The 22,281-nt window shown below is 37.9% G+C and overlaps 1 protein-coding gene across 17 annotated transcripts in view; it reads right to left on the bottom strand.

Annotated features, from left to right (window-relative positions):
- Positions 1 to 8,902: 8,902 nt before the first annotated feature.
- Positions 8,903 to 22,281, bottom strand: part of BRDT (bromodomain testis associated) — a 71,187-nt gene continuing 57,808 nt past the window's right edge. For all 17 annotated transcript variants that reach the window (XM_063625470.1, XM_063625473.1, XM_063625465.1 and 14 more), the window contains 4 exons: positions 21,723 to 21,823; positions 19,277 to 19,482; positions 18,595 to 18,775; positions 8,903 to 9,118 (listed from right to left, as the gene is read on the bottom strand). In XM_063625470.1, coding sequence (XP_063481540.1) covers positions 9,050 to 9,118; positions 18,595 to 18,775; positions 19,277 to 19,482; positions 21,723 to 21,823 — 557 coding nt within the window. In that variant the 3' untranslated portion in view covers positions 8,903 to 9,049. The remainder of the gene's footprint in view (positions 9,119 to 18,594; positions 18,776 to 19,276; positions 19,483 to 21,722; positions 21,824 to 22,281) is intronic.

Here is a 22,281-nt window from a genome sequence, read left to right as displayed (position 1 = left end):
AGCCCAGGAATTTGAGATCAGCCTGGGCAGCATGACAAAACCCTGTCTCTACTAAAAAATACAAAAAATTAGCTGGGCATGGTGGTGTGTGCCTGTAGTCCCAGCTACTTGGGAGGCTGAGGTGAGAGGATCAACTGAGCCCAGGAAGTTGAGGCTGCAGTGAGCTGTGATTGCACCACTGCACTCCAGCCTAGGTGACAGGAGTGAGACCCTGTCTCAAACAAACAAAAAAAAAACCATAAAAAACAAAAAAATTCTGTGTAATCTTCTGACCCTATATTCCTGTGCTGTATCAATTTTAGACATGTTTTCCAGGTGGCATAACTATGTGATGGAGTAGAGCCGCTCAAACTGCTTCAATGTCTATGAAAATGGAATATTATTTCTACATTTCTTATAGAGTAGAGCATTTTGTGGTAAACTTTTTTTATCATCCTCCTTTTGATAGTTTTGCCAAGTTAAGAATCCCAAGCTGCCTCCCCCACCCCAGTTTTCCTTCTTATTTAATCAAATATTGGCAGATAAACATAATTACAGCACAATTCAGATAATTCTCCATGTCGTATACACACAATCCTTCATATTGTATACACAGACCTTTAATCTAAAAGGAATCTGCAGTCCACAATGACACACATACAGCTTTTCCTTACTTTGCTTAAAAAACATTATTTTATTTGAGGCAGGGTCTCACTCTGTCACCCAGGCTGGAGTGCAGTGGTGTGATCTTATCCTTGCCTCCTGGGTTCAAGTGATTCTCATGCCTCAGCCTCCTGAGTAGCTGGGACTACAGGCATGCACCACTATGTCTGGCTAATTTTTGGTTTTTGTTTTGGTAGAGGTGGGGTTTCACCATGTTGGCCAGGCTAGTCTTGGACTCCTGACCTCAAGTGATCTGCCCACCTTGGCCTCCCGAAGTGCTAGGATGAGCCACCACGCCTGGCAAAAAAGTTTTTAAACCATACAAATTTAGAATCCTATCAGCACACACTTTGCTGTGACATAGTTCAGACACAAACAGGGTACAAAAAATATGCTAACATATATATAAACTTTGTTAATAAAAAAAAAAACAGAAACAAGTATGACTGAGATACATTTAGTCACTGATAACTAGTTGTGCCCTAAGGGACACTATCAAGAGAAACTGTGCTGCAGAGAAAACCTATATATAGATATACAACAAGAAAATAAACTATAAGATTAATACATGCATGTTTAATACTGGAAAAAAATCACAGCCCTCCAAAGTTTCTCCATATTTCAAGTCGACAGTTATTTTTCTCTCAAAACTTTGAGGATTTAATTCTACTGTTTCTGGTATTCATTGTTACTGATAACTCATTTATATTTGGTAAAATAAAAATAAGCTGCTTTTCCCTTGCTGCTTGCAAAATTTTGCTTATGGTGTTGTGTAGGCCACTGAAAAATGTTTTAGGTATGAATTCCTTTTTAATTATCTTGTTTGGAATGTTATACTTACAGGATAGAATGACTTTTTTAAATTTTAAGAAAATCACAATTATTGTCTCCTCAAATAATGACCCTCCTTATTCTTGTAGTTGATTCCAAAGACTCTAATTTAGATATATGTTAGGTCTTTCCATTCTATCCTGTAGATCAGGGGTTGGCAAACTTTCTGACATTTTTTCAATAAGAGGTCAGATACTAAATATTTTGCCTTTGAGGGTTTTTTTTTATTTTGCTTCTCCTTGTCTCTCTGTGATGTATCCTGGTATCTTTATTTGGATATAGCTTCTAACCCATTAATTTTCTCTTCCCCTATGTCTAATTGTTTTAACCTATCCATTGAGATTTTTAAAAACTGAGTCTATGTCAACATTTTCTTACCTAGCAGTTTCATTTTTTTTAAATCTGCCTATTCTCCTCCTCCCAAAAGTCTTTTTTTTTTTTTTTTTTTTTATGGAGTCTTGCTCTGTCACCCAGGCTGGAGTGCAGTGGCATGATCTTGGCTCACCATAACCTCCATCTCCCGGGTTCAAGTGATTCTCTTGCCTCAGCCTCCTGAGTAGCTGGGATAACAGGCGGGTGCCACCACATCCAGCTAATTTTTGTATTTTTAGTAGAGAAGAGGTTTCACCCTGCTGGCCAGGCTGGTCTCAAACTCCTGATCTCAAGTGATCTGCCTGCCTTGGCCTCCCAAAGTGCTGGGGTTACAGGAGTGAGACACTGTACCTGGCCAAAAGTCTTAAAGATTTTACAAACAGCTGTTCTACTGAAGTCCTAGGGAGAATGGGGTGCAAGTTAGTGGGTCTATATGTATTGTTCATTATTTCTGCTTCTACTTATTATAGCTTGCTTTTTAATGGAATTCACCTTTGATCATGAGCTAATTTCTTCATCTTGATCCTGCTTCTGCCAATAGCCAGTTGGGGACCTTTAGCTTCCTGAAGACCTTCATTCAACTTTCCCACCTCACCATTAGCCCATGGCACAATTAGCATGTTAACATGACTCCAAGCATCTGACCTAAAGCAAATCCCACCATCCCAGCTGCTGACTGCTCTGCTCCCAGCTAATTTGAGGGTGAAAAACCTGGGAACCCCCTCACCTTTTCTGAGACGGGTTGTGCCTCAGAAAAATATAACCATGCAGGATATATTTGTAAAACTGGAAATAAAGTTGATAGGTTTCTAAGTTTAATTCTAAGTAATCTCAATCAAAATTCTAATTTTAGTTCACTCAATTTTTGCAACTTAGAGTGATTATAAATTTCTCATAGAGTGACAGTGAAGCAATTCAGAGGTTCAGTAGTAAATGGCCACAGTTAAGCAATTCAGAGGTAGCATAACTGACAATTCCTTTGGGGAAAAAAGAAAGCTGGCTCTCTACCTCATCCCATACGTAAAAATATCTTTAATACATCTGAACTTTTAGTGTAAAAATTAATTATACCTGGATTTTAAGTGCAAAAGATATAAGAATGTTTTATTTAGCATCTTGATGTGAGAATACATTCCTAAGTGAGGCATAATATATCAGACACAATAAAGGAAAAGTTTGACTATACAAAATTTAAAATTTTGATGAAAAAAAAAAAGACAAGCTTTGAGGGACAAACAACAGATTAAAAACCAGAGTACAAATTGGTAAGAAAAAGATATCCCAAAAGAATGAGTAGGCAAGTCACATGGCAAACAAATATAAGACGATCAACTCCACCTGTAGTCTGGGAAATGCAAATTAAAGAAACCTGTTCATTCAGATTAACAAAAAATACAGGCATAATGGCTCACACCTGTAATCCCAACACTCTGGGAGGCCCACGCAGGGGGATCACTTGAGGCCAGGAGTTTGAGACCAGCCTGGCCAACATAGTGAGACTCCATCTCTACAACAAACAAACAAACAAACAATTAGCTGGGTGCAGTGGCACACACCTGTGGTCCCAGCTACTCAGGAGCCTGAGGTAGGAGGATCACTTGAGCCCAGGAGTTTCAGATGGTAGTGAGCTATGATCCTGTGACTGCACTGAAGCCTGAGCAACAGAGAAAGACCCTGTCTCAAAAAAGACAAAAACACAAAAACAACAAAAAAGACAATAATATCCAATGCTGGTGAAGATAATGGGAAAGTGGTATTTTCAAACTTACAAAGGTGTGAATTGCTCTAACACTTATTGGATTCAAAATCTATTAATATTAAAACTACTCCCTTTGACTATTACCTTCTGACCCAGCAATCCCATTTTAGGAGCTCCACCCTTTGGAAATAGAAGTATAATTATATAAATTATGTGATTGCTCATGGTGGGAAAAGGCTGTAATCAACTGAATGAACAGGGACTTATTTAAATTATAATATAGCTATACTAATGAATGCTGTACAGCCTTTAAAAATGAATTAGTGTATATCCTGATGACTTAATGCTCAAGATGCATTAAATCAGTTGCCAAGTAACATATATAGATGATCATAATTTTGTAAAAACAAGTCCCTCAAACCTTCTATATGTTCATATTTGAATGGGCATAAATAAGACAGAATAATATATAAGATTTCACCTCTCCTTTGGGAGACTGAGGCGGGTAGATCATGAGGTCAAGAGATCGAAACCATCCTGGCCAACATGGTGAAACCCTGTCTCTACTAAAAATACAAAAATTAGCTGGGTGTAGTGGCATGCGCCTGTAATCCCAGTTACTTGGGAAGCTGAGGCAGGAGAATTGCTTGAACCTGGGAGGTGGAAGTTGCAGTGAGCCGAGATTATACCACTGCACTCCAGCCTGACGACAGAGCAAGACTCTGTCTCAAAAAAAAAAAAAAGATTTCACCTCTCAGTATCTGAGTGGACAGAAACTTTAATACCTCTAAATTTTATCTTTGAATCATATCTAAAAGCTTTATAATTTAAAAATTATAAAATTCATAATTGATATAGTATTCATGTATAAATGATTTATAACAATTTTTGGACTGGCAAACTGGTTTTGACTATTGGCTTCTACTTAATTGTGTACAAATTAATAAATTAATGAATGATATATATAGATAGTATTTCTACATAAAGTATTAACATCCAGAATATACAAAGAATTATAAAGAAACAAGAATTCCCATATAGAGTAACTATACTAAAAACCACTGAATTTCACACTTTAAAGGGTTTTATTTTAGTAATTTTAAAAAAATTACTATAAAGAGGTCAGGCGTGGTGGCTCACACGTGTAATCCCAGCACTTTGGGAGGCCAAGGCGGGTGGATCACGATGTCAGGAGATTGAGATGATCCTGGCTAACACGGTGAAACCCCATCTCTACTAAAAACACAAAAAGAAATTAGCCAGGCGTGGCGGCTGGCGCCTGTAGTCCCAGCTACTCGGGAGGCTGAGGCAGGAGAATGGTGTGAACCCAGGAGGTGGAGCTTGTAGTGAGCTGAGATCCTGCCACTGCACTCCAGCCTGGGTGACAGAGTGAGACTCCACCTCAAAAAAAAAAAAAAAAAAGAGAAAAAAAATTAAATTACTATAAACAAAAAAAGAATGGGCCAAGGATGTGAGGAGCCAACTTAGAGAAGAAAACCCAGGTTTTCTTCTAATTGAATTGTACTTACAGAAAAACCAGTGTATAAGCTAATAATTATTTATAGGAGGAAACACTGATGGTAGAAACCAAAATTGGTAGAATGCCCTTAGGAAGGTAAAAAGTAAGAGATTCCCCTTAAACGAGAGCACAGACAATTCATCCTTTGTAACAGAGGAGATAGCAGAGCGTCTGAATAGTGATGCTTGTAGATGTGGTTTTGGAAGTCTGTGGAAGGTCTCTCAGATTGCTTCTGTTCTCAGTCCAAGAGAAGCAAGAAATAGGTAGCATAGACTGATAGTGGGGTAGTGTTGATTAGTGGTCTGAGTAGAATGGAGATATAAAATAGTTGACTCCCTAGGGAGAGTAAATGAACCATGGAAACAGTAAGACTTCAGGGCAGCATTAAAGTTAATTTGAATTTATGCTCACAAATTTAAAGTGAGACTGGTTATCATGGTCACATATCTTTCTCTAACCACACTCAGCTTTCTGAGTGCAAAGTAGGTGTTCATATTTAATAAGGATTTGAGCTTTGCCAAGCGAATACAACAAAGAAAGGAACAATGGAGTTGACAGGGCATGCAAAGGAGTGATTATTAATAACGTACTACAGGCTAGGTGCAGTGGCTCACGCCTGTAATCCCAGCACTTTAGGAGGCTAAGGAGGGCAAATCACTTGAGGTCAGAAGTTCGAGACAAACCTGGCCAACATGGTGAAACCCCGTTTCTACTAAAAATGCAAAAAAATTAGCTGGGCGTGGTGGCACGTGCCTATAATCCCAGCTACTACTCAGGAGGCTGAGGCAAGAGGATTGCTTGAGCCCAGGAGGTGGAGGTTGCAGTGAGCCGATATCGTGCCATTGCACTCCAGCCTGTGCAAGAGTAAGATGCTGTCTCAAATAAATAAATAAAAAGATAAATAATGTCCTAAAAACTCGGGATAAGCACAGAAGTGAGGGCACGAAAGGAGAGGTGCTGCGAAAACACTAGGATTAATGGATTGCAGGTCTTCATGAGGTCTAAGGATTGTTGGCGTCAAGGGCCTATAAGGAGTATGCTAGAAAAAAGATAGGAGAAAGTAGTGAGAGAACAGGATGCTTGAAACTGAGACTAAGGGTTTTTGTTATCGGTAATGACAAAGGAGTGAGTGGCTGAGGCTGATCTTGCTACTCAGGATCATTAGCAGAGAGGTCAAACGACTGAGAAGTATCATTTGGAGAGTGACTGTGAGGTAGAGACTAAAATCTCTGAGAACAAGAAAGAGTGAACCAGGAATCGTAAATGACAATGGGTGGTATAGTCTGATGATCATGAAAAATTTTAAGACGGAAGTTTTTAGGGAGGAGGGAGGTGAGAAAGAGAATGGTCTACAAGCAGCACTACAAAGATAAGAAAAACCACAAGAAAACAAGCACCAAATGAGAGGCTGCAGGAGACAGCCAGAGTTCTGTGAGAGCAGGGGGATCTCAAACTTCAGTGTGTATGAAAATGACCTAGAGGGTTAGTTCAACTATAGATTGCTGGACCCCACACACAGAGTTTCTGATTTAATAAGTCTTAAGTCTGAGAATTTGCATTTCTAAAAAGTTCCCAAGCATTGCTGTGTGGTCCACGGACTACACATTCAGAACAACTCAGAACAAAAGAAAGAAAAAAGCAAAAGGATTGACTATGTAGAGAACATCATTGATGACTTATCACGGATTCTAGAAAACACAATAAAAAAAGGTTCTAGGAGTTGGAGCAGGTGTGAGATGGGGCCAGAAACGGAGTCTTCACAAAATCAGGCTTTAGTTGAAGACAGTTATATGCATGATGTTAAGAGAAGCCAATCTTTTACTAAAAATAATGTATAATATAGGAAGCATTGGTTATAAACCAATAGTATTGACTTTTATTTGCTAAACTGACTTTAACCCACTAAAAGTTTGTTGAGTATCTGCAATGTGCCAGGCCCCTTATAGCCTAAGAAGAGGTTAAGTGCCAAGTCAGTTAAACAGAATAACCAAACATAGCTCTCTATAATCTTTTATATTATGTAAATAAAATTATATATATATATATATATATATATATAATCATAGGACAATCTGTACTGTTTAGCACAAACTGATTTCTTAATTAAAATAGGTATAGCTGGATAAGAATACATTATCACTTTATTTATTTATTTATTTAGACAGGGTCTCATTCTCATTGCCCAGGCTGGAGTGCAGTGGCATGATCTTGGCTCACTGCAGTCTTGACCTCCCAGGCTCAAGAGACCCACGCCCCTCCGCCCACCAACTGCCAGTAGCTGGGACTACAGGTGTGTGCCACCATGCCCCGCTAATTTTTGTATTATTTTTGTAGAGACAGAGTCTCAACATGTTGCCCAGGCTGGTCTTGAATTCCTGAGCTCAAGCAATCTGCCTGTCTCAGTCTCCCAAAGTGCTGGGATTACAGGCGTGAGCCACCCTAACTGTCACGTTAATTCTGGCTGTGTCATAAAGGTCACATCACCATTTAGTTACTACTTAATCATGTTTTTTAAATGCCTGATAATTTAAAGATATGTCAAAAATTTATCATATTAATTATAAAAATAAGCGAAGTCAGGATAACTTTTTCTCTTTCTCTATAATAAACATACACTTTGAATTTTTGCTTTAGATGGTATCAGAACACTGCCTGAATCATGTCACACTTCCAGAGTTCAAAATTTTAAAATACATTAAGCTGATACACATGATTTACACATAATTGCAACTTGAAAATAACAAAAGAGAAATATTTTACAGAATATTTAAATAAGTCTTATTGTAGTTAAAATATTTTAAACATTCATTGCTATCACATATGCATATTAAGAAATGTCTCATAAGTTTATATAGAAACTTACATACATAATATTCACTATTAAATATTACAAATAAATATTTTAGTTATTTTGACTCAAATTCAACATCCTTCAAACCATCGGCAATATTTCTTATTTTTTTTTGTTTCTTTTTTTGAGACAAGGTCTCACTCTGTTCCTCAGGCTGGAGTGAAGTGGCACAAACACAGCTCACTGTAGCCTTCACCTCTTGGGCTCAAATGATCCTCCTGCTTCAGCCCTCCATGTGGCTGGGACTATTGGCGTGCGCCACCATGCCTAATTTTTTTTTTTTTGTAGAGGCAGGGGTCTCACTCTATCACCCAGGCTGAAGTGCAGTGGTGCGATTTCAGCTCACTGCAACCTCTGCCTCCTGGGCTCAAGTGATCTTCCCACCTCAGCTTACCAAGTAGCTGGGACCACGAGTGCGCACCACCACACACAGCTGAGTTTTTGTATTTTTTGTAGAGACAAGGTTTCACCATGTTTCCCAGGCCCAAACTCCTGAGCTCAAGAAATCTGCCCACCTTGGTCTCCCAAAGTGCTGGGATTATAGGTGTGAGCCACCACAACTGGCAGTTCCAGCCATATTTCTTTAAAACTACATTTCAATATAAATTTTTAATATAGAACCAGCTGAGAATCTTATGAAATCTGACATTCAGTGAAACCAAGTATTATTTGTTAGAATCTAAATATTTTTGAAGGCAGACAAATATTTGTTTTAAAAGTTAAAAACTCAACAGGAACTATGTTTTTTATACACTTTCATATATTCTTATTTTTCACTTATTGAATTAGAAAAGTCATACTCTTCATTTTTAAATAAGCAGGAACTATCTCTTGGATTTTCATTGCTTAGCACAGGGCCTATAATATATAGACAATTATTTATAGAATGAATGAATATCTGGGAATTTGTCCAATTTTTAGGGATCCAAAATTATTAAATTTCCTTTCAACTATGTCATTTAAAAAATAAGCATATAGCTATTAAAAATGTAAGTGAAAACTGTTTAATCATTTTAGAGCAGACAAAATACAATATAAGATTGGTATCTTGTTATCTGAAAGCAATCACTTTACCATATGCATTTTGATCTTTTACCATTCATTTTAAGTTGATGGTTAATTTAAAAACTGAGTTTTAATCAAAGTTGTTTTCGAACATTGTCATAATGTCACTTTGAAGGGTCATATCAATGGTACCCGCCATCTGTAGAAAAAGCAGAAAATTTTAATATTACTTTGAAAATGTATGTCTTTACTACAACTATACAATAATGATTATGCAACATTTGGCAATAGATCATACAAAAGAAAACTACTCAATAATTTTTTAATTTTTATTTTCTCAGGTTGAACAATAAATTTGTACATAATTATTTCTGTTCAAATACTACCTGATTTGTTAATATATTCTTCATGTAATAAATAAAAAACAAAACCTACAAGAACACTAAGAATAAGTTTGACCCCTCCCTACAAGTAAAAGAGAAAGTTCAATGTTGACAGAGTGGGTATGAATAAGAACATGAACGCTGAGGGCCCACTGTCTTACTTCTAAACCCAACATAATGCCAGACACACAAAATTACTTTCTGAATGAACCAATATCTTTGTTATGTGAGACAACTATAATATGTAATGCTAAAACTATGGGCTTTCCTTGATTCTGCCACTTACTAACTGTGTAACCTAGTAAGTCTATTCTACGTATAGGCATTTATGAAGAATCAGATTACATGTAACATTCAGCAAAATGCCATATTAATCACTAAAAAGCTGTTTAAAAAATAAGCCAAAGTAGAGAAAAAGCTAATTAAGACAAAGGAAACAAATGTCAATTATATTCTGAAGACTTTTCTAACTGCCCTTATAGATATTCTTTAGCATCTGAGATGACACCAAATATTAAAGTTCACAAAATTATTTTTAAAAAATAAGTCAATAAACAGCAACAGACCAGAGTGGTAGGTAAAAGCACCAATTTGCAATCAGTTGGTTGGCTTCTTGAATGGGAATTAGCATTCTCATTAGAATATATTTGGGAAAAGATTTGGAATTGTGATTTACCTACTGAAAGTATTTGAAAGGTATGTCTGACTCTTACAAACCATATAAACTTCTTTAAATCTGCCTTACAGACAAAAGAATACTTCTTAAATCTTAATTCAGACTTTTTTTAAATTTTTTATCTTTATCTTTTTTTTTTGGAAACATTGTGTTGTTTTGTCACCCAGGCGGAGTGCAGTGGCGTGATCTCAGCTCACTGCAACCTCCGCCTCCTGGGTTCAAGTGATTCTCTTTCCTCAGCCTCCTGAGGAGCTGGGATTACAGATGTGCACCGCTATGCCCAGGTTATTTTTGCATTTTTAGTAGACACAGAATTTTGCCACATTGGCCAGGCTGGCATCGAACTCCTGACCTCAAGTGATCCACCTGCCTCAGCCTCCCAAAGTGCTGGGATTACAAGGAGCAAGCTGCTGCAACTGGCATAAACTACATTCTTTTTTTTTTTTTCTTGTGACAGAGTCTCAATCTGTTGCCCAGGCTGGAGTGCAGTGGCATGACCTCAGCTCACTGCAACCTCTGCCTCACAGGTTCAGATGATTCTCATGTCTTAGCCTCCCAAGTGGCTGGGCTACAGGTGCGTACCACCAAGCCCAACAAATTCTTGTAGTTTTAGTAGAGACAGAGTTTCACTATGTTGGCCAGGCTGCTCTCGAACTCCTGACCTCAAGCGATCCACCTGCCTTGACCTCCCAAAGTGTTGGGATTACAGGCATGAGCCACCGCACCCGGCCCCAGACTACATTCTTAACATCCAGTTTCTAGGATGCCAAATGTCTAGCACAGATTGTTCCTTTAAGTTCTATTCTAAGCCTCCAATATAGGCATTGGATACATTATCCTAGTTTAAATATCATGTGATACTGCTATAAGTATCCAGACATACTGCAAAATTTGTAGAATATGTAATGAAACCTGTTTTTATTTAAAGTTTGTGTGTATTGGCTTATTTTAGATTTTCTTACTTCTTGACTAAAATCTGTGCATGTGGAACAGTTATTGATAGAGAACTAGTATTCTCTGTACCAATTAACCTTAGATACCATGATTTTTTTTTTTTTTTTTTTAGATGGAGTTTCGCTCTTGTTGCCCAGGCTGGAGTGCAGTGGCGTGATCTCAGCTCACTGTAACCTCTACCTCCCGATTCAAATGATTCTTCTGCCTCAGCCTCCTAAGTAGCTGGGATTACAGGTGCGCCACCATGGCTGGCTAATTTTTGTATTTTTAGTAGAGATGGGGTTTCACCATGTTGGCCAGGCTGGTCTCGAACTCCTAACTTCCAGTGATCTGCCTGCCTTGGCCTCTCAAAGTGTTAAGATTATAGGCGTGAGCCACTGCACCCGGCCAATACCATGATTTTTAATACTAATGCTCCCCATAGCTGACACTGTAAGCTGGCTATTCCTTACTGTGTGGTCCTAAATACACTCTTCAACTATTCAAATTTAAAATCAAAAGTTTGGTCAAGGGAACTGGCATGAGGTGAACTTTTGGGAACTCTGCTAAGTGTCAAGTTATTATTGCTTTATAGAGTATGGTTCTCTTGACTGGCAGCAAGAGGCTGGGCTGTCAAAAATGATAGCAAATAGATGCAAGGTCAGGTTGTTAGTTATCAAGCTGCTAGACGTAACATCATTAGTCAACTTTCAGTGGGTTCCTAGTCTAGTCATGGTCCAGAAAAGTGCTTAGGATATTGGGAAATGTATCAGGTTACCTAGTTGTGTTATTGGGCCGCAACTAGGGTGCAGTGAAATCACTTGGGGGTGACTTAAGTCAGGCCCGTGTGAGTGCCAACAGGAAACATTTTTACATCACTACAGAAAGACTTCAGGTCGGATGAGCGTGGTGGCTCACGCCTGTAATCCCAGCACTTTGGGAGGCCGAGGTGGGCAGACCATGAGGTCAGGAGATCGAGACTATCCTGGCTAACATGGTGAAACCTCGTCTCTACTAAAAATAGAAAAAATTAGCCGGGCGTGGTGGCGGGCACCTGTAGTCCCAGCTACTCGGGAGGCTGAGGCAGGAGAATGGCATGAACCCAGGAGGCAGAGTTTGCAGTGAACTGAGATCACGCCACTGTACTCCAGCCTGGGCGACAGAGCGAGACTCTGTCTCAAAAAAAAAGACTTTAGGTCAACTACTAATGAAATTTAACAATGAGTTCCTAAAAACCTCCAAAAAGACAATACCAAAAAGTTTCTATTTAAAATTGAGTTCATTAAAATTAAACTTTAAAATTCAGTTCCTTAGTTGCATTAGCTACATTTCCTGTGCTCAACAGCCCTATGTGGCTATTTGCTAGTATGTTTGAATGGATAAAGCATATTTCTATCATTGTAGAAAGTTCCATTAAGATCACACTGCTCTAAAGTAAACTTCACCGTATGTTAAATGTACAGCACTATTAAATGCAATTTGTTTCTACCTTAGTATTATAAAATATGTGGCTGACAAAACTTTTGTTATTCCCTAGAAAATTAATTTGTACTTTAACCAATACTATAGCTAAAGCCAATGGCTCTTCTCTTCTCAAACTAACGTTCTTATATGTCCTATGAATTTACATGTTTTTCCTAGGATTACAAAAATATCTAGTTCTATGTGACTGAGATTGCTGGGGAAAAAAAAAATCTAGCACCCAACAAGGTAACATTCACGACACCTGGTATTTGTGATTATTAGTTATGCAAAGAAGCAGAAAAACACTATTCACAAAGAAGAGACTAACCAATCAATTGAAACTGACCCAGAACTGACATACATATTGGAATTAGCAGAGAAGCACATTAAAACAGTTATTTTAACTGTATTCCACTTTTTCAAAAGTTTAATAGAGATAAAAAAAAAACCACACACATTTTTAATAAACCCAAATCTCACATCTACAATGTCTGGGATGAAAATTAATACACTGGGGATTAACAGAAGATTAGACACTGAAGAAAAGACTGGTGAATTTATCCAAAATGAAATTCAAAAGGAAAAAAGAATTTTAAAAAATTAAAAGAGCAGCCCACCAGGTGCAGGTGGCTCACGCCTGTAATCCTAACACTTGGGGAGGCAGAGGCAGGCAGATCCCTTAAGGACAGGAGTTTGAGACTAGCCCTGGCCAACATGGTAAAACCCTGTCTCTACTAAAAAAGTAAAAACAAAATTAGCTGGGCATGGTAGCATGTGCCTGTAGTCCCAGCTACTCAAGAGGCTGCACCATGAGAATCACTTGAACCTGGGTGGAGGCAGAGGTTGCAGTGAGCCAAGATCACACCACTGCACTGCAGCCTGAGCAACCGAGTGAGATTCAGTCTCAAAAAAAAAAAAAAAAAAGAAAGAAATTAAAATTAAAAATTAAAAGAGCATTAGTGAGCTATGGGGCAACTTTAAATGGTCTAATACATAAATAATTGGAGTCCTCACAAGGGAGTGAGAGGGGATATTATTTGAATAAATAATGGCCAAAATTTCCCCAAGCTTAATGAAAACACACATCTCGAATAAGCTCAACAAATCACAAGAAACATGAAGAAAACAATTGCTGAAACCCAGTGATCAATACAAATGTTAAAGGCAAGTAAAGGAAAAACATACTATATACAGAAGACCAAAGATAGTAGTATTGGATTTCTCAGTGGAAACAATGGAATCAATGAGACAGTGAACAAGTACCTTTAAAGTGCTAAAAGAAAAAACATTAAAGCTCTAGAGTTCTAAATTCAGCAAAAGTATCTTTCAAAATTGAAGGCAGGGCCAGGCGCAGTGGCTCACACTTGTAATTCTAGCACTCTGGGAGGCAGAGGCAGGCAGACTGCTTCAGCTCAGGAGTTCGAGACTACCCTGGGCCACACAGTGAGACTTTGTCTCTACAAAAAATAAAAATAAAAAAAATAAAAAATAAAAAAATTAGCCGGGTGTGGTGGCGCATGCCTGTGGTCCCAGCTACTGGGGGGTTGGGGTAGGAGGATCGCTTGAGCCTGGGAGGTCAAGCCTGCAGTGAGCCATGATCATGCCGCTGCACTCCAGCCTGGGCAACAGGGTGAGACTGTGTCAAAAAAAAAAAAAAAAAAAAAAAAAAAAAAAAAAAAAAAAAAAAAAAGGAAGAAAAAAAAGTGGCAAGTTGAAAAACCTGCAAACAAATGTTTATGGCAGCTTTATTCTTAATTGCCATAAGTTGGAGGCAACCAAGATGTCCTTTAATAGGTAAGTAATAACTAAACTGTGGTATATTCATATAATGTGCTAAAAAGAAATGACCTATTGTGATAGCCAAGACACAAAATCAACCTAAATGTCCATCAATGGCTGAAGAGAGGAAATGTTATATATATATAAAGGAATACTATTCAGTCTTTAAAAAGAAAACCCCATCATTTGCAATAACATAGATGAACCCAGAGGGCATTATATTAAGTGAAATAAGCCAGGCACAGAAAGACAAATACCGCATTATCTCACTTATCTGTGGGATCTTAAAAAGTTGAACCCATAGAAGCAGAGAATGAAATGGTAGTTTATTAGGATATGGGGAGAGGTTGGGGATAGAGATACGAAATATTATTCAAGGAATACAAACTTCCAGTTAGACGGTAGGAATTCCAAGAGATTTAATGTACAACATGGAGACTATAGTTAAAAACAATGTATTATATACTAAAAAATTACTAAAGAATAGATTTCAAGTGTTCTCACCACAAAAGGTGAGGTGATACATGTTAGTTTGATGTAGCCATTCCACAATGTACACATATTTCAAAACTAATTGTATACCATAAATATATATAATTTGTCTGCCAATAAGATAATTAATTTTTTAAAATTCAGCTATCAAGCCATAGAAAGAGAGGAACCTTAAATGCACATTGCTAAGTGAAAGACAACAATCTGAAAAGGCTGCATAGGGCATGATCCCAACTATATGACATTCTGGACAAGATAAACCTGTGGAGACAGTAAAAAGATCAGTGGTTGCCAGGATTGTGAGGAGGGATGAATAGGTGGGCCACAGGAAACTTTCAGGGCAAGAAAACTATTCTGTAAGGAACTATAATGGCTGATGTATATCATTATACATTTGTCAAAATCCATAAAAACTACAACACGAAGAATGAATCCTAGTGTAAACTATAGACTTTACTTGATTATACTAAGGCTGACAATGATGTGTTGACATTGATGGTTGGGGAGGGCGTATATATAGAGGGGTATGGCACGTAGGAACTCTGTATTTTCAGCTCGGTTTTGCTACGAATGTAAGACTGTTCTAAAAAATAAAGTCTATGAATGGAAAAAAAAGGCCAAATAAAGGCATTTTCAGATGCACAAAAGTGGAAAGAACTATTGCCAGCAGACTCACACTATGAGAAATGTTCAAAGGAAGTCCTTTATGCAAAAGGAAAATTACACTATTTGGATACCTGGATCTAAACAAAGGAATGGGCCGGACACGGTGGCTCATGCCTATAATCCCAGCACTTTGGGAGGCCGAGGTGGGTGGATCACCTGAGGTCAGGAGTTCGAGACTAGCCTGGCCAACATGGCGAAACTTTGGTTCTACTAAAAATACAAAAATTTGCCAGGCATGGTGGTGGATGCCTGGAATCCCAGCTACTTGGGAGGCCGAGGCAGGAGAATCGCTTGAACCAGGGAGGTGGAGGTTGCAGTGAGCCGAGATTGCACCATTACATTCCAGGCTGGGTGACAAGAGTGAAACTCCATCTCAAAAATAAATGAATGAACGAATAAATAAATAAATAAAATAAACAAAGGAATGAAAAGCACAGGAAGTGGTAACTGCATATATAAATATAAGATTCTTTCCTTATTTAAAACAATTTAAGAGATATTATCAGTATTTAAGCAATAGCATAAGGCTGATGGGGAGGAATGGAAGCAATTATTGTAAAGCTCTTACACTAAACATGAGGTGGTATAACATAAATTGAAAGCAGACTGCGATTAAGTTAAAGCTGTATATTGTAAACCGTAAGCAACCAGTAAAATAGGAAAACAAAGAGTTACTGATTATGTCAATGAAGGAGATGAAGTGGACTAAAAAAATGCTCTGTAGACATAAAGAACGAGATCATGTCTTTTGCAGGAACATGGATGGAGCTGGGGGCTATTATCCTCAGCAAACTAATGCAGGAACAGAAAATCATATACTGCACGTTCTCACCTATAAGTGGGAGCTGAATGATATGAACATAGGAACACAAAGAAGGAAACAGCAGACACTGGGGTCTACTTGAGGGTGGAGGTTGGGAGGACGGAGAAGAGCAGAAAAGATAACTAATGGGTACTGGGCTTAATACCTGGGTGAAGAAATAATCTGTACAACAAACCCCCGTTACACCAGTTTACCTATGCAACAAACCTTCACATGTACCCCGGAACCTAAAACAAAAGTTAACAACAAAAAAGCTTAATACAAAAACGGGCAGAAAAAAAAAGGGAGAAAGAAGAAGGACAGGAACAGAACACAATTATCAAGATGATGAGCCGGGCGCGGTGGCTCACGCTTGTAATCCCAGCACTTTGGGAGGCCGAGGCGGGCGGATCATGAGGTCAGGAGATCGAGACCACGGTGAAACCCCGTCTCTACTAAAAATACAAAAATTAGCCGGGCGTGGTGGCGGGCGCCTGTAGTCCCAGCTACTCGGAGAGGCTGAGGCAGGAGAATGGCGTAAACCTGGGAGGCGGAGCTTGCAGTGAGCCGAGATTGCGCCACTGCACTCCAGCCTGGGCGACAGAGCAAGACTCCGTCTCAAAAAAAAAAAAAAAAAGATGATGAATTCAAACTTAACAATGTCAATGATTATACTGAATATAACTAGTCTAAACATGTGATTAAAAGGCAGCGATCTTTGGCTAATGCCTGTAATCCTAACCCTTTGGGAGGCCAAGGTGGGTGGATTGCCTGAGCTCAGGAGCTCGAGACCAGCCTTGGCAACATGGCGAAACCCTGTCTCTACTAAAAATACAAAAAATTAGCTGGGTGTGGTGGCATGGGCCTGTAATCCCAGCTACTCGGGAGGCTGAGGCATGAGAATCGCTTGAACCCAGGAGGCAGAGGTTGCAGTGAGCCCAGATTGTGCTACCGCACTCCAGCCTGGGCAACAATAGCGAAATTCTGTCTCAAAAAAATAAAATAAAAAAAAATAAAAATAAAAAACAGGCCGGGCATGGTGGCTTACATCTGTAATCCCAGTACTTTGGGAGGCCGAGGAAGGCGATCGCCTGAGGTCAGGTGTTTGAGACCAGCCTGCCTAACATGGTGAAACCCCATTTCTATTAAAAATACAAAACATTAGCCAGGCATGGTGGCGTGAGCCTGTAATCCCAGCTACTGGGGATGCTAAGGCAGAAGAATCACTTGAACCCAGGAGGTGGAGGTTGCAGTGAGCTGAGATCACACCACTGCACTCCAGCTTGGGCAACAAAAGCGAAACTTCGTCTCAATAAAAACAAACAAACAAACAAAAGCAAGCTCCCATTACATGTTGCCTACAAGAAACTCACTTTAAATAATTAAAAAAAAAACACAAGATAGGTTAAAAGTAAAACGATGGAAAGAATTTTACTATGCCAACGCTAGTCATAAAAAGGTGAAGTGCCTATTTTAAATTTCAGTGTAATTTTCAGAGTAATTATTACCAGAAGTAAAGATCATTTCATAATGAAAAAGACAAACCAACTTGGCCTGATTAATACCCTATCCAACAGCAATAAAATACACATTCTTCATGTGCACACAGAATATTTACCAAAGTAGACCATAAGCCAGGCCATAAAATAAGTCTTAATAAATTTCAAACAATTCAATCAGATATGGGTACGACCACAATGGAATTAAATTAGAAATCACTAACAGAAACCACTAGAATCAGAAAATTCCCAAATATCTGGAAACTAAACACTTCTGAAATAATCCATGAATAAAAGAAGGAATCAACTGTAGCTTTTAAAAATTATTTTCTGCATATTAGGACTCCTAAGTGAAATCAGCTTCTTAATCTAGCAGTCAACTGAAGAAATGCTGACCAGGAACAGATGGCATATCTTCTGGCCACAATTCATAGGTGGTTTACAGATTTTTAAACAGTAATAACAGTAAGTGATAAATCACTTCACCTAGTGCTAGGCATTTTCCTATGTGCTTAATACATGCTCATTCATTTCACCTTCACAATAGGTATTATTATTCCCACTTTAGGGAGTTAGATAATTGCCAAGGTCTAAGAGTCTAGTAAATAGGCAGACCATCTTTTTTTTTGTTTGTTTGAGAGCACCATGTTGCTCTGTCACCCACACTGGAGTGTAGTGGCGTGATCATAGCTCCCTGCAGCCTCTAACTCCTGGCCTCAAAAGATCCTCCCACCTCCAAAACCGTCATTTTAACTCAGGTAGTCTAGTACTTCCAGGATCAATACTCTATTATTGCATTGCCTCTTTTGGCTATGAATTTTTTTATTTTAAGCTTTAATTTTAGGACCTGATCCTCACTAAAGAGGTAAGTCTGCTGTCACTGAAAAATTACCCCGAATGCATCCTTGAACATACAAAAGACAGTGCTCTGTTAAATTTTTCCCTTGTTAAATTAGATTTAGTAAACTAAAATTCACTTACTGCTTCTCTCCTCCTCCTCTCTTGTTCTTTCTCCCTTGCTAAATTACGGTCTTTGAGAAGCCAGAGTTTGGATTTATCTTGAGCTTCCGATGACTGCTGATGTTCTTTCTGCTGTTCTCCAGAGAACTTGTTTTGTATTTTATTTGAAAAAGATTCTACAGTCAATCCATTCCCAAGATCCCTTAAAGAAAAAAAGTATAGCTCAAAGTAGGTTTCAAGTTCCTTAAAAGTATTACAAAAATGTTATTAAATGACAAATATAAAGCCATATATTAGACAACCATGTTCATGTTATAACATTATTTTAAGCTTTATTTTTGATGCATCAAATTATACATAAGTTAATCTATATTAACAAATAAATGGTTTTAGAAAACTGTGACCAAGATGAACCACTATCTTCTAACACATAGACCAGAAAAACTTTAAGACATTTCTGTAAAACAATGACTATATAATTTAGTAATTAGTATCTTTAGTAGCTTAATCCCTTGATTATTTGTTTTCAAAAGAGATATCACCACTTAGAAAAAGTATCAATACAAATGTACTTTTTGCAATTACAATTTGCTGTGTTCTACTAAATAGTTGAATCATAGTCACTTAACAAATAAGAAATTTAATGTATTTAAAATACATTCTACATCTCCCAAAGCCTCCTTTAATCCAGTAAATTACAGACCTCTGATTTTCTTGAGATACTTTTGGTTCCTTTGTATTTTGTTCCAAATGCTTCCGTATGAGTTCCTGTGTCCGAGCTTTTACTTCCTTTTCTATGGCTGCTTTTCTAAATTGGTTGAAGAGCTCATCTGAGGATTTCATTACACCTGATGGTTTCACTGGTTTGCCTAAACTTTTCCATGAATCTGCATTCTTAATCTTTATATCCTAAAACAAATATTTGGTTCAGTCTATGTCTACAGATGTTAACCAAATTTTGGAAGGAAGAAAACATTTTTTGATACAGCAATAGATCTAATTAAGATTCTAAAGGCCTTCATGTACTTTTAATAAAGTTAAAGTTTACTAAAGTCAGAAAAAAAATACAAAAACATAATAGATCATCAAACTCAATTATTAATCTGAGACCAAATTAAAGTAGCACACTTGCCAATTATTTTAAGACATATATATTAACTGCATAATTTGCAGAATGCATAAAAAATAAATAAATCCCTCAGTGTAATCAAGATAACTTATTATCCTATAGGGAAAATAAAGCAAATGGTCAAAGGATTAATAAGAGGCAAAGTAAGATCGTATCCTAAAAATGTCATGGAGTTTGTTGAGAGTCCTCTGACATGGATATATTTTTCCTTTTGGTGGTTAAGAAGAAAAAACTTAAGTGATGTGACTACTCTTCTTAAACAAGATACACCATGGTTGAGATTAGTGCTGCCCACCAGAAATATATGTAATTTAATGTTTTCTAATGGCCACATTTTAAAAATTTAAGTAAATTTAATATATTTATTTAACCAAATATACCCAAAGCATTATTTCAACAGGTAATCAATATAAGACATATTTTTTCATACTAAGTCATCCCAATTATTTACATTTGTAGGACATTTCAATTTCAAATGCTAAATTCCTACTAGAAACAATTGATCTGTAATTAGATTTCATAAAATTCACAGTTGAAAAACTAGTTATGTATAGTCAAACTGTTCCAAACACATCTAAGTCTTCCGAAACTGAATTACGTCCGTTTTAAATTTTAATTAAAAGACAAATTTTAAAACTTAGTTCCTTTAGTTACATGTCAAGGGCTCAATTAGCCACGTGACCACAGGCTACCATATTAGATAGGCACAAGTCTAGATGGCCCTTTCTACAGTTAAACCTGTCCATCTATAATAAGGAAAGAGGGCTGTGCAATACTGAAACATCCTCTGCTGAATTTCTAAAAATAATTATCTCCTTAATAATTATGCTTGATTGCACTTTTGATATATTTCCATGAAATATGAGGAGAAAACTTGTCTAGGGCCCCATATAAGGCAAAAGAAAATGTATGACTAGATATATTTATAGGCCTTTTATTTCTGTCCTGAAGTAATAAAAGGAGTCAAAACATCCCTCCCTGCCCCCAACACAAGGACCTTTACCAATCACCAATGATCAGCCAGTTGTGCTTTCCTGTAAGTTGTCAATAAAACTTGTTTTTGTCTCTACCTATGGAATGGGCTAATTACTAGTTCTATGACTCACTCAACTAAAGCATCTCACCTTCCACCTTCTCACCTTTAGATTTGTCCTCTAAAGTACTTGTAAGGAAAAGGTAAGAAGTAGAGGGTAATGGAACAGAGGGAGGGAGGAGGATAGAGAGAGAATATATAAAAATATTCCTTTCATAGTTTCTGAAAACACCTTGAACAGTACCTTATGTATCTTAATGTATCCCAATCATCTAGAATATTTGTTGAAAGAATTATATCAGTAGATAATTTGAAGATTAAGTAGACCATAAGACTCCATTAGGAAATCCCTTGGATTTCTTAGATATCCCTAGAATAGATTCTAAAAGATGGTTTTATGACATGCTTTAAAATTGAGATCACTGGCAAATATCAACATTCTAGAACTTTCAATTAAACACAAACAAGAGGGCCAAGCGTGGTGGCTCATGCCTGTAATCCCAACACTTTGAGAGGCCAGGTGGGTGGATCACCTAAGATCAGGAGTTCGAGACCAACCTGGCCAACATGGCGAAACACTGTCTCCTCCAATAAAAATACAAAAAATTAGCTGGGCATGTGGTACACACCTGTAATCCCAGCTACTTGGGAGGCTGAGGCATAAGAATCGCTTGAATCTGGGAGGCAGAGGTTGCAGTGAGCCGAGATCATGCCACTGCACTCCAGCCTAGGCGACAGAGTGAGACTCCGTCTCAAAAAAAACAACAAAAAAACACAAACAAGAGGACCAATGATAGGTAGGTAGGTGGGTAGCAGAAGGATGTTGCTCACAAGTACTTTTTTAAAAAATTACGTAGGCAAAAATTAGGCTTAGAGATCCAATATTTCATTTAAGTCAGGGCTTTTAAATACCTCTTGTACCACTTCCAAACCCAATTTCAAATCCCTTCAAGATTTGTTAGAAAAAAAAAACAACATTACTTTTACCTTCTGCACAGGAGCTTGACATTCAGATTCTAACATCGTTGTGTCATTATCACCAGATGGAGGCATCACAGTTATGCCTTTTGAGAGCTGTTCAGAATCACCTGGATGCACACATTTTTAGAATAGTATAATTAATGTATTTCATCCTACTTACCCAGAATTTGATTTTATTTTTCCTTCCAGGTTAGACACTATGAAAACAAAGAGACTAATTTTTTGATGTGTCATTTAACTTTGGAATATTCTTTTTTTTTTTTTTTTTTGAGACGGAGTCTCACTCTGTCGCCCTGGCTGGACTGGCTGGAGTGCAGTGGCGTGATCATGGCTCACTGCAAGCTCCGCCTCCCGGGTTCATGCCATTCTCCTGCCTCAGCCATTCTCCTGCCTCAGCCTCCCAAGTAGCTGGGACTACAGGTGCCCGCCACCACGCCTGGCTAATTTTTTTTTTTTTGTATTTTGTAGTAGAGATGGGGTTTCACCCTGTTAGCCAGGATGGTCTCGATTTCCTGACCTCGTGATCCGCCCACCTCGGCCTCCCAAAGTGCTGGGATTACAGGCA

This window comes from Symphalangus syndactylus, chromosome 12, assembly GCF_028878055.3.
Source record: "Symphalangus syndactylus isolate Jambi chromosome 12, NHGRI_mSymSyn1-v2.1_pri, whole genome shotgun sequence".
NCBI lineage: Eukaryota > Metazoa > Chordata > Mammalia > Primates > Hylobatidae > Symphalangus > Symphalangus syndactylus.
Note: the sequence above shows the minus strand (reverse complement) of the source record. Positions and strands in the feature narration are given on the sequence as shown.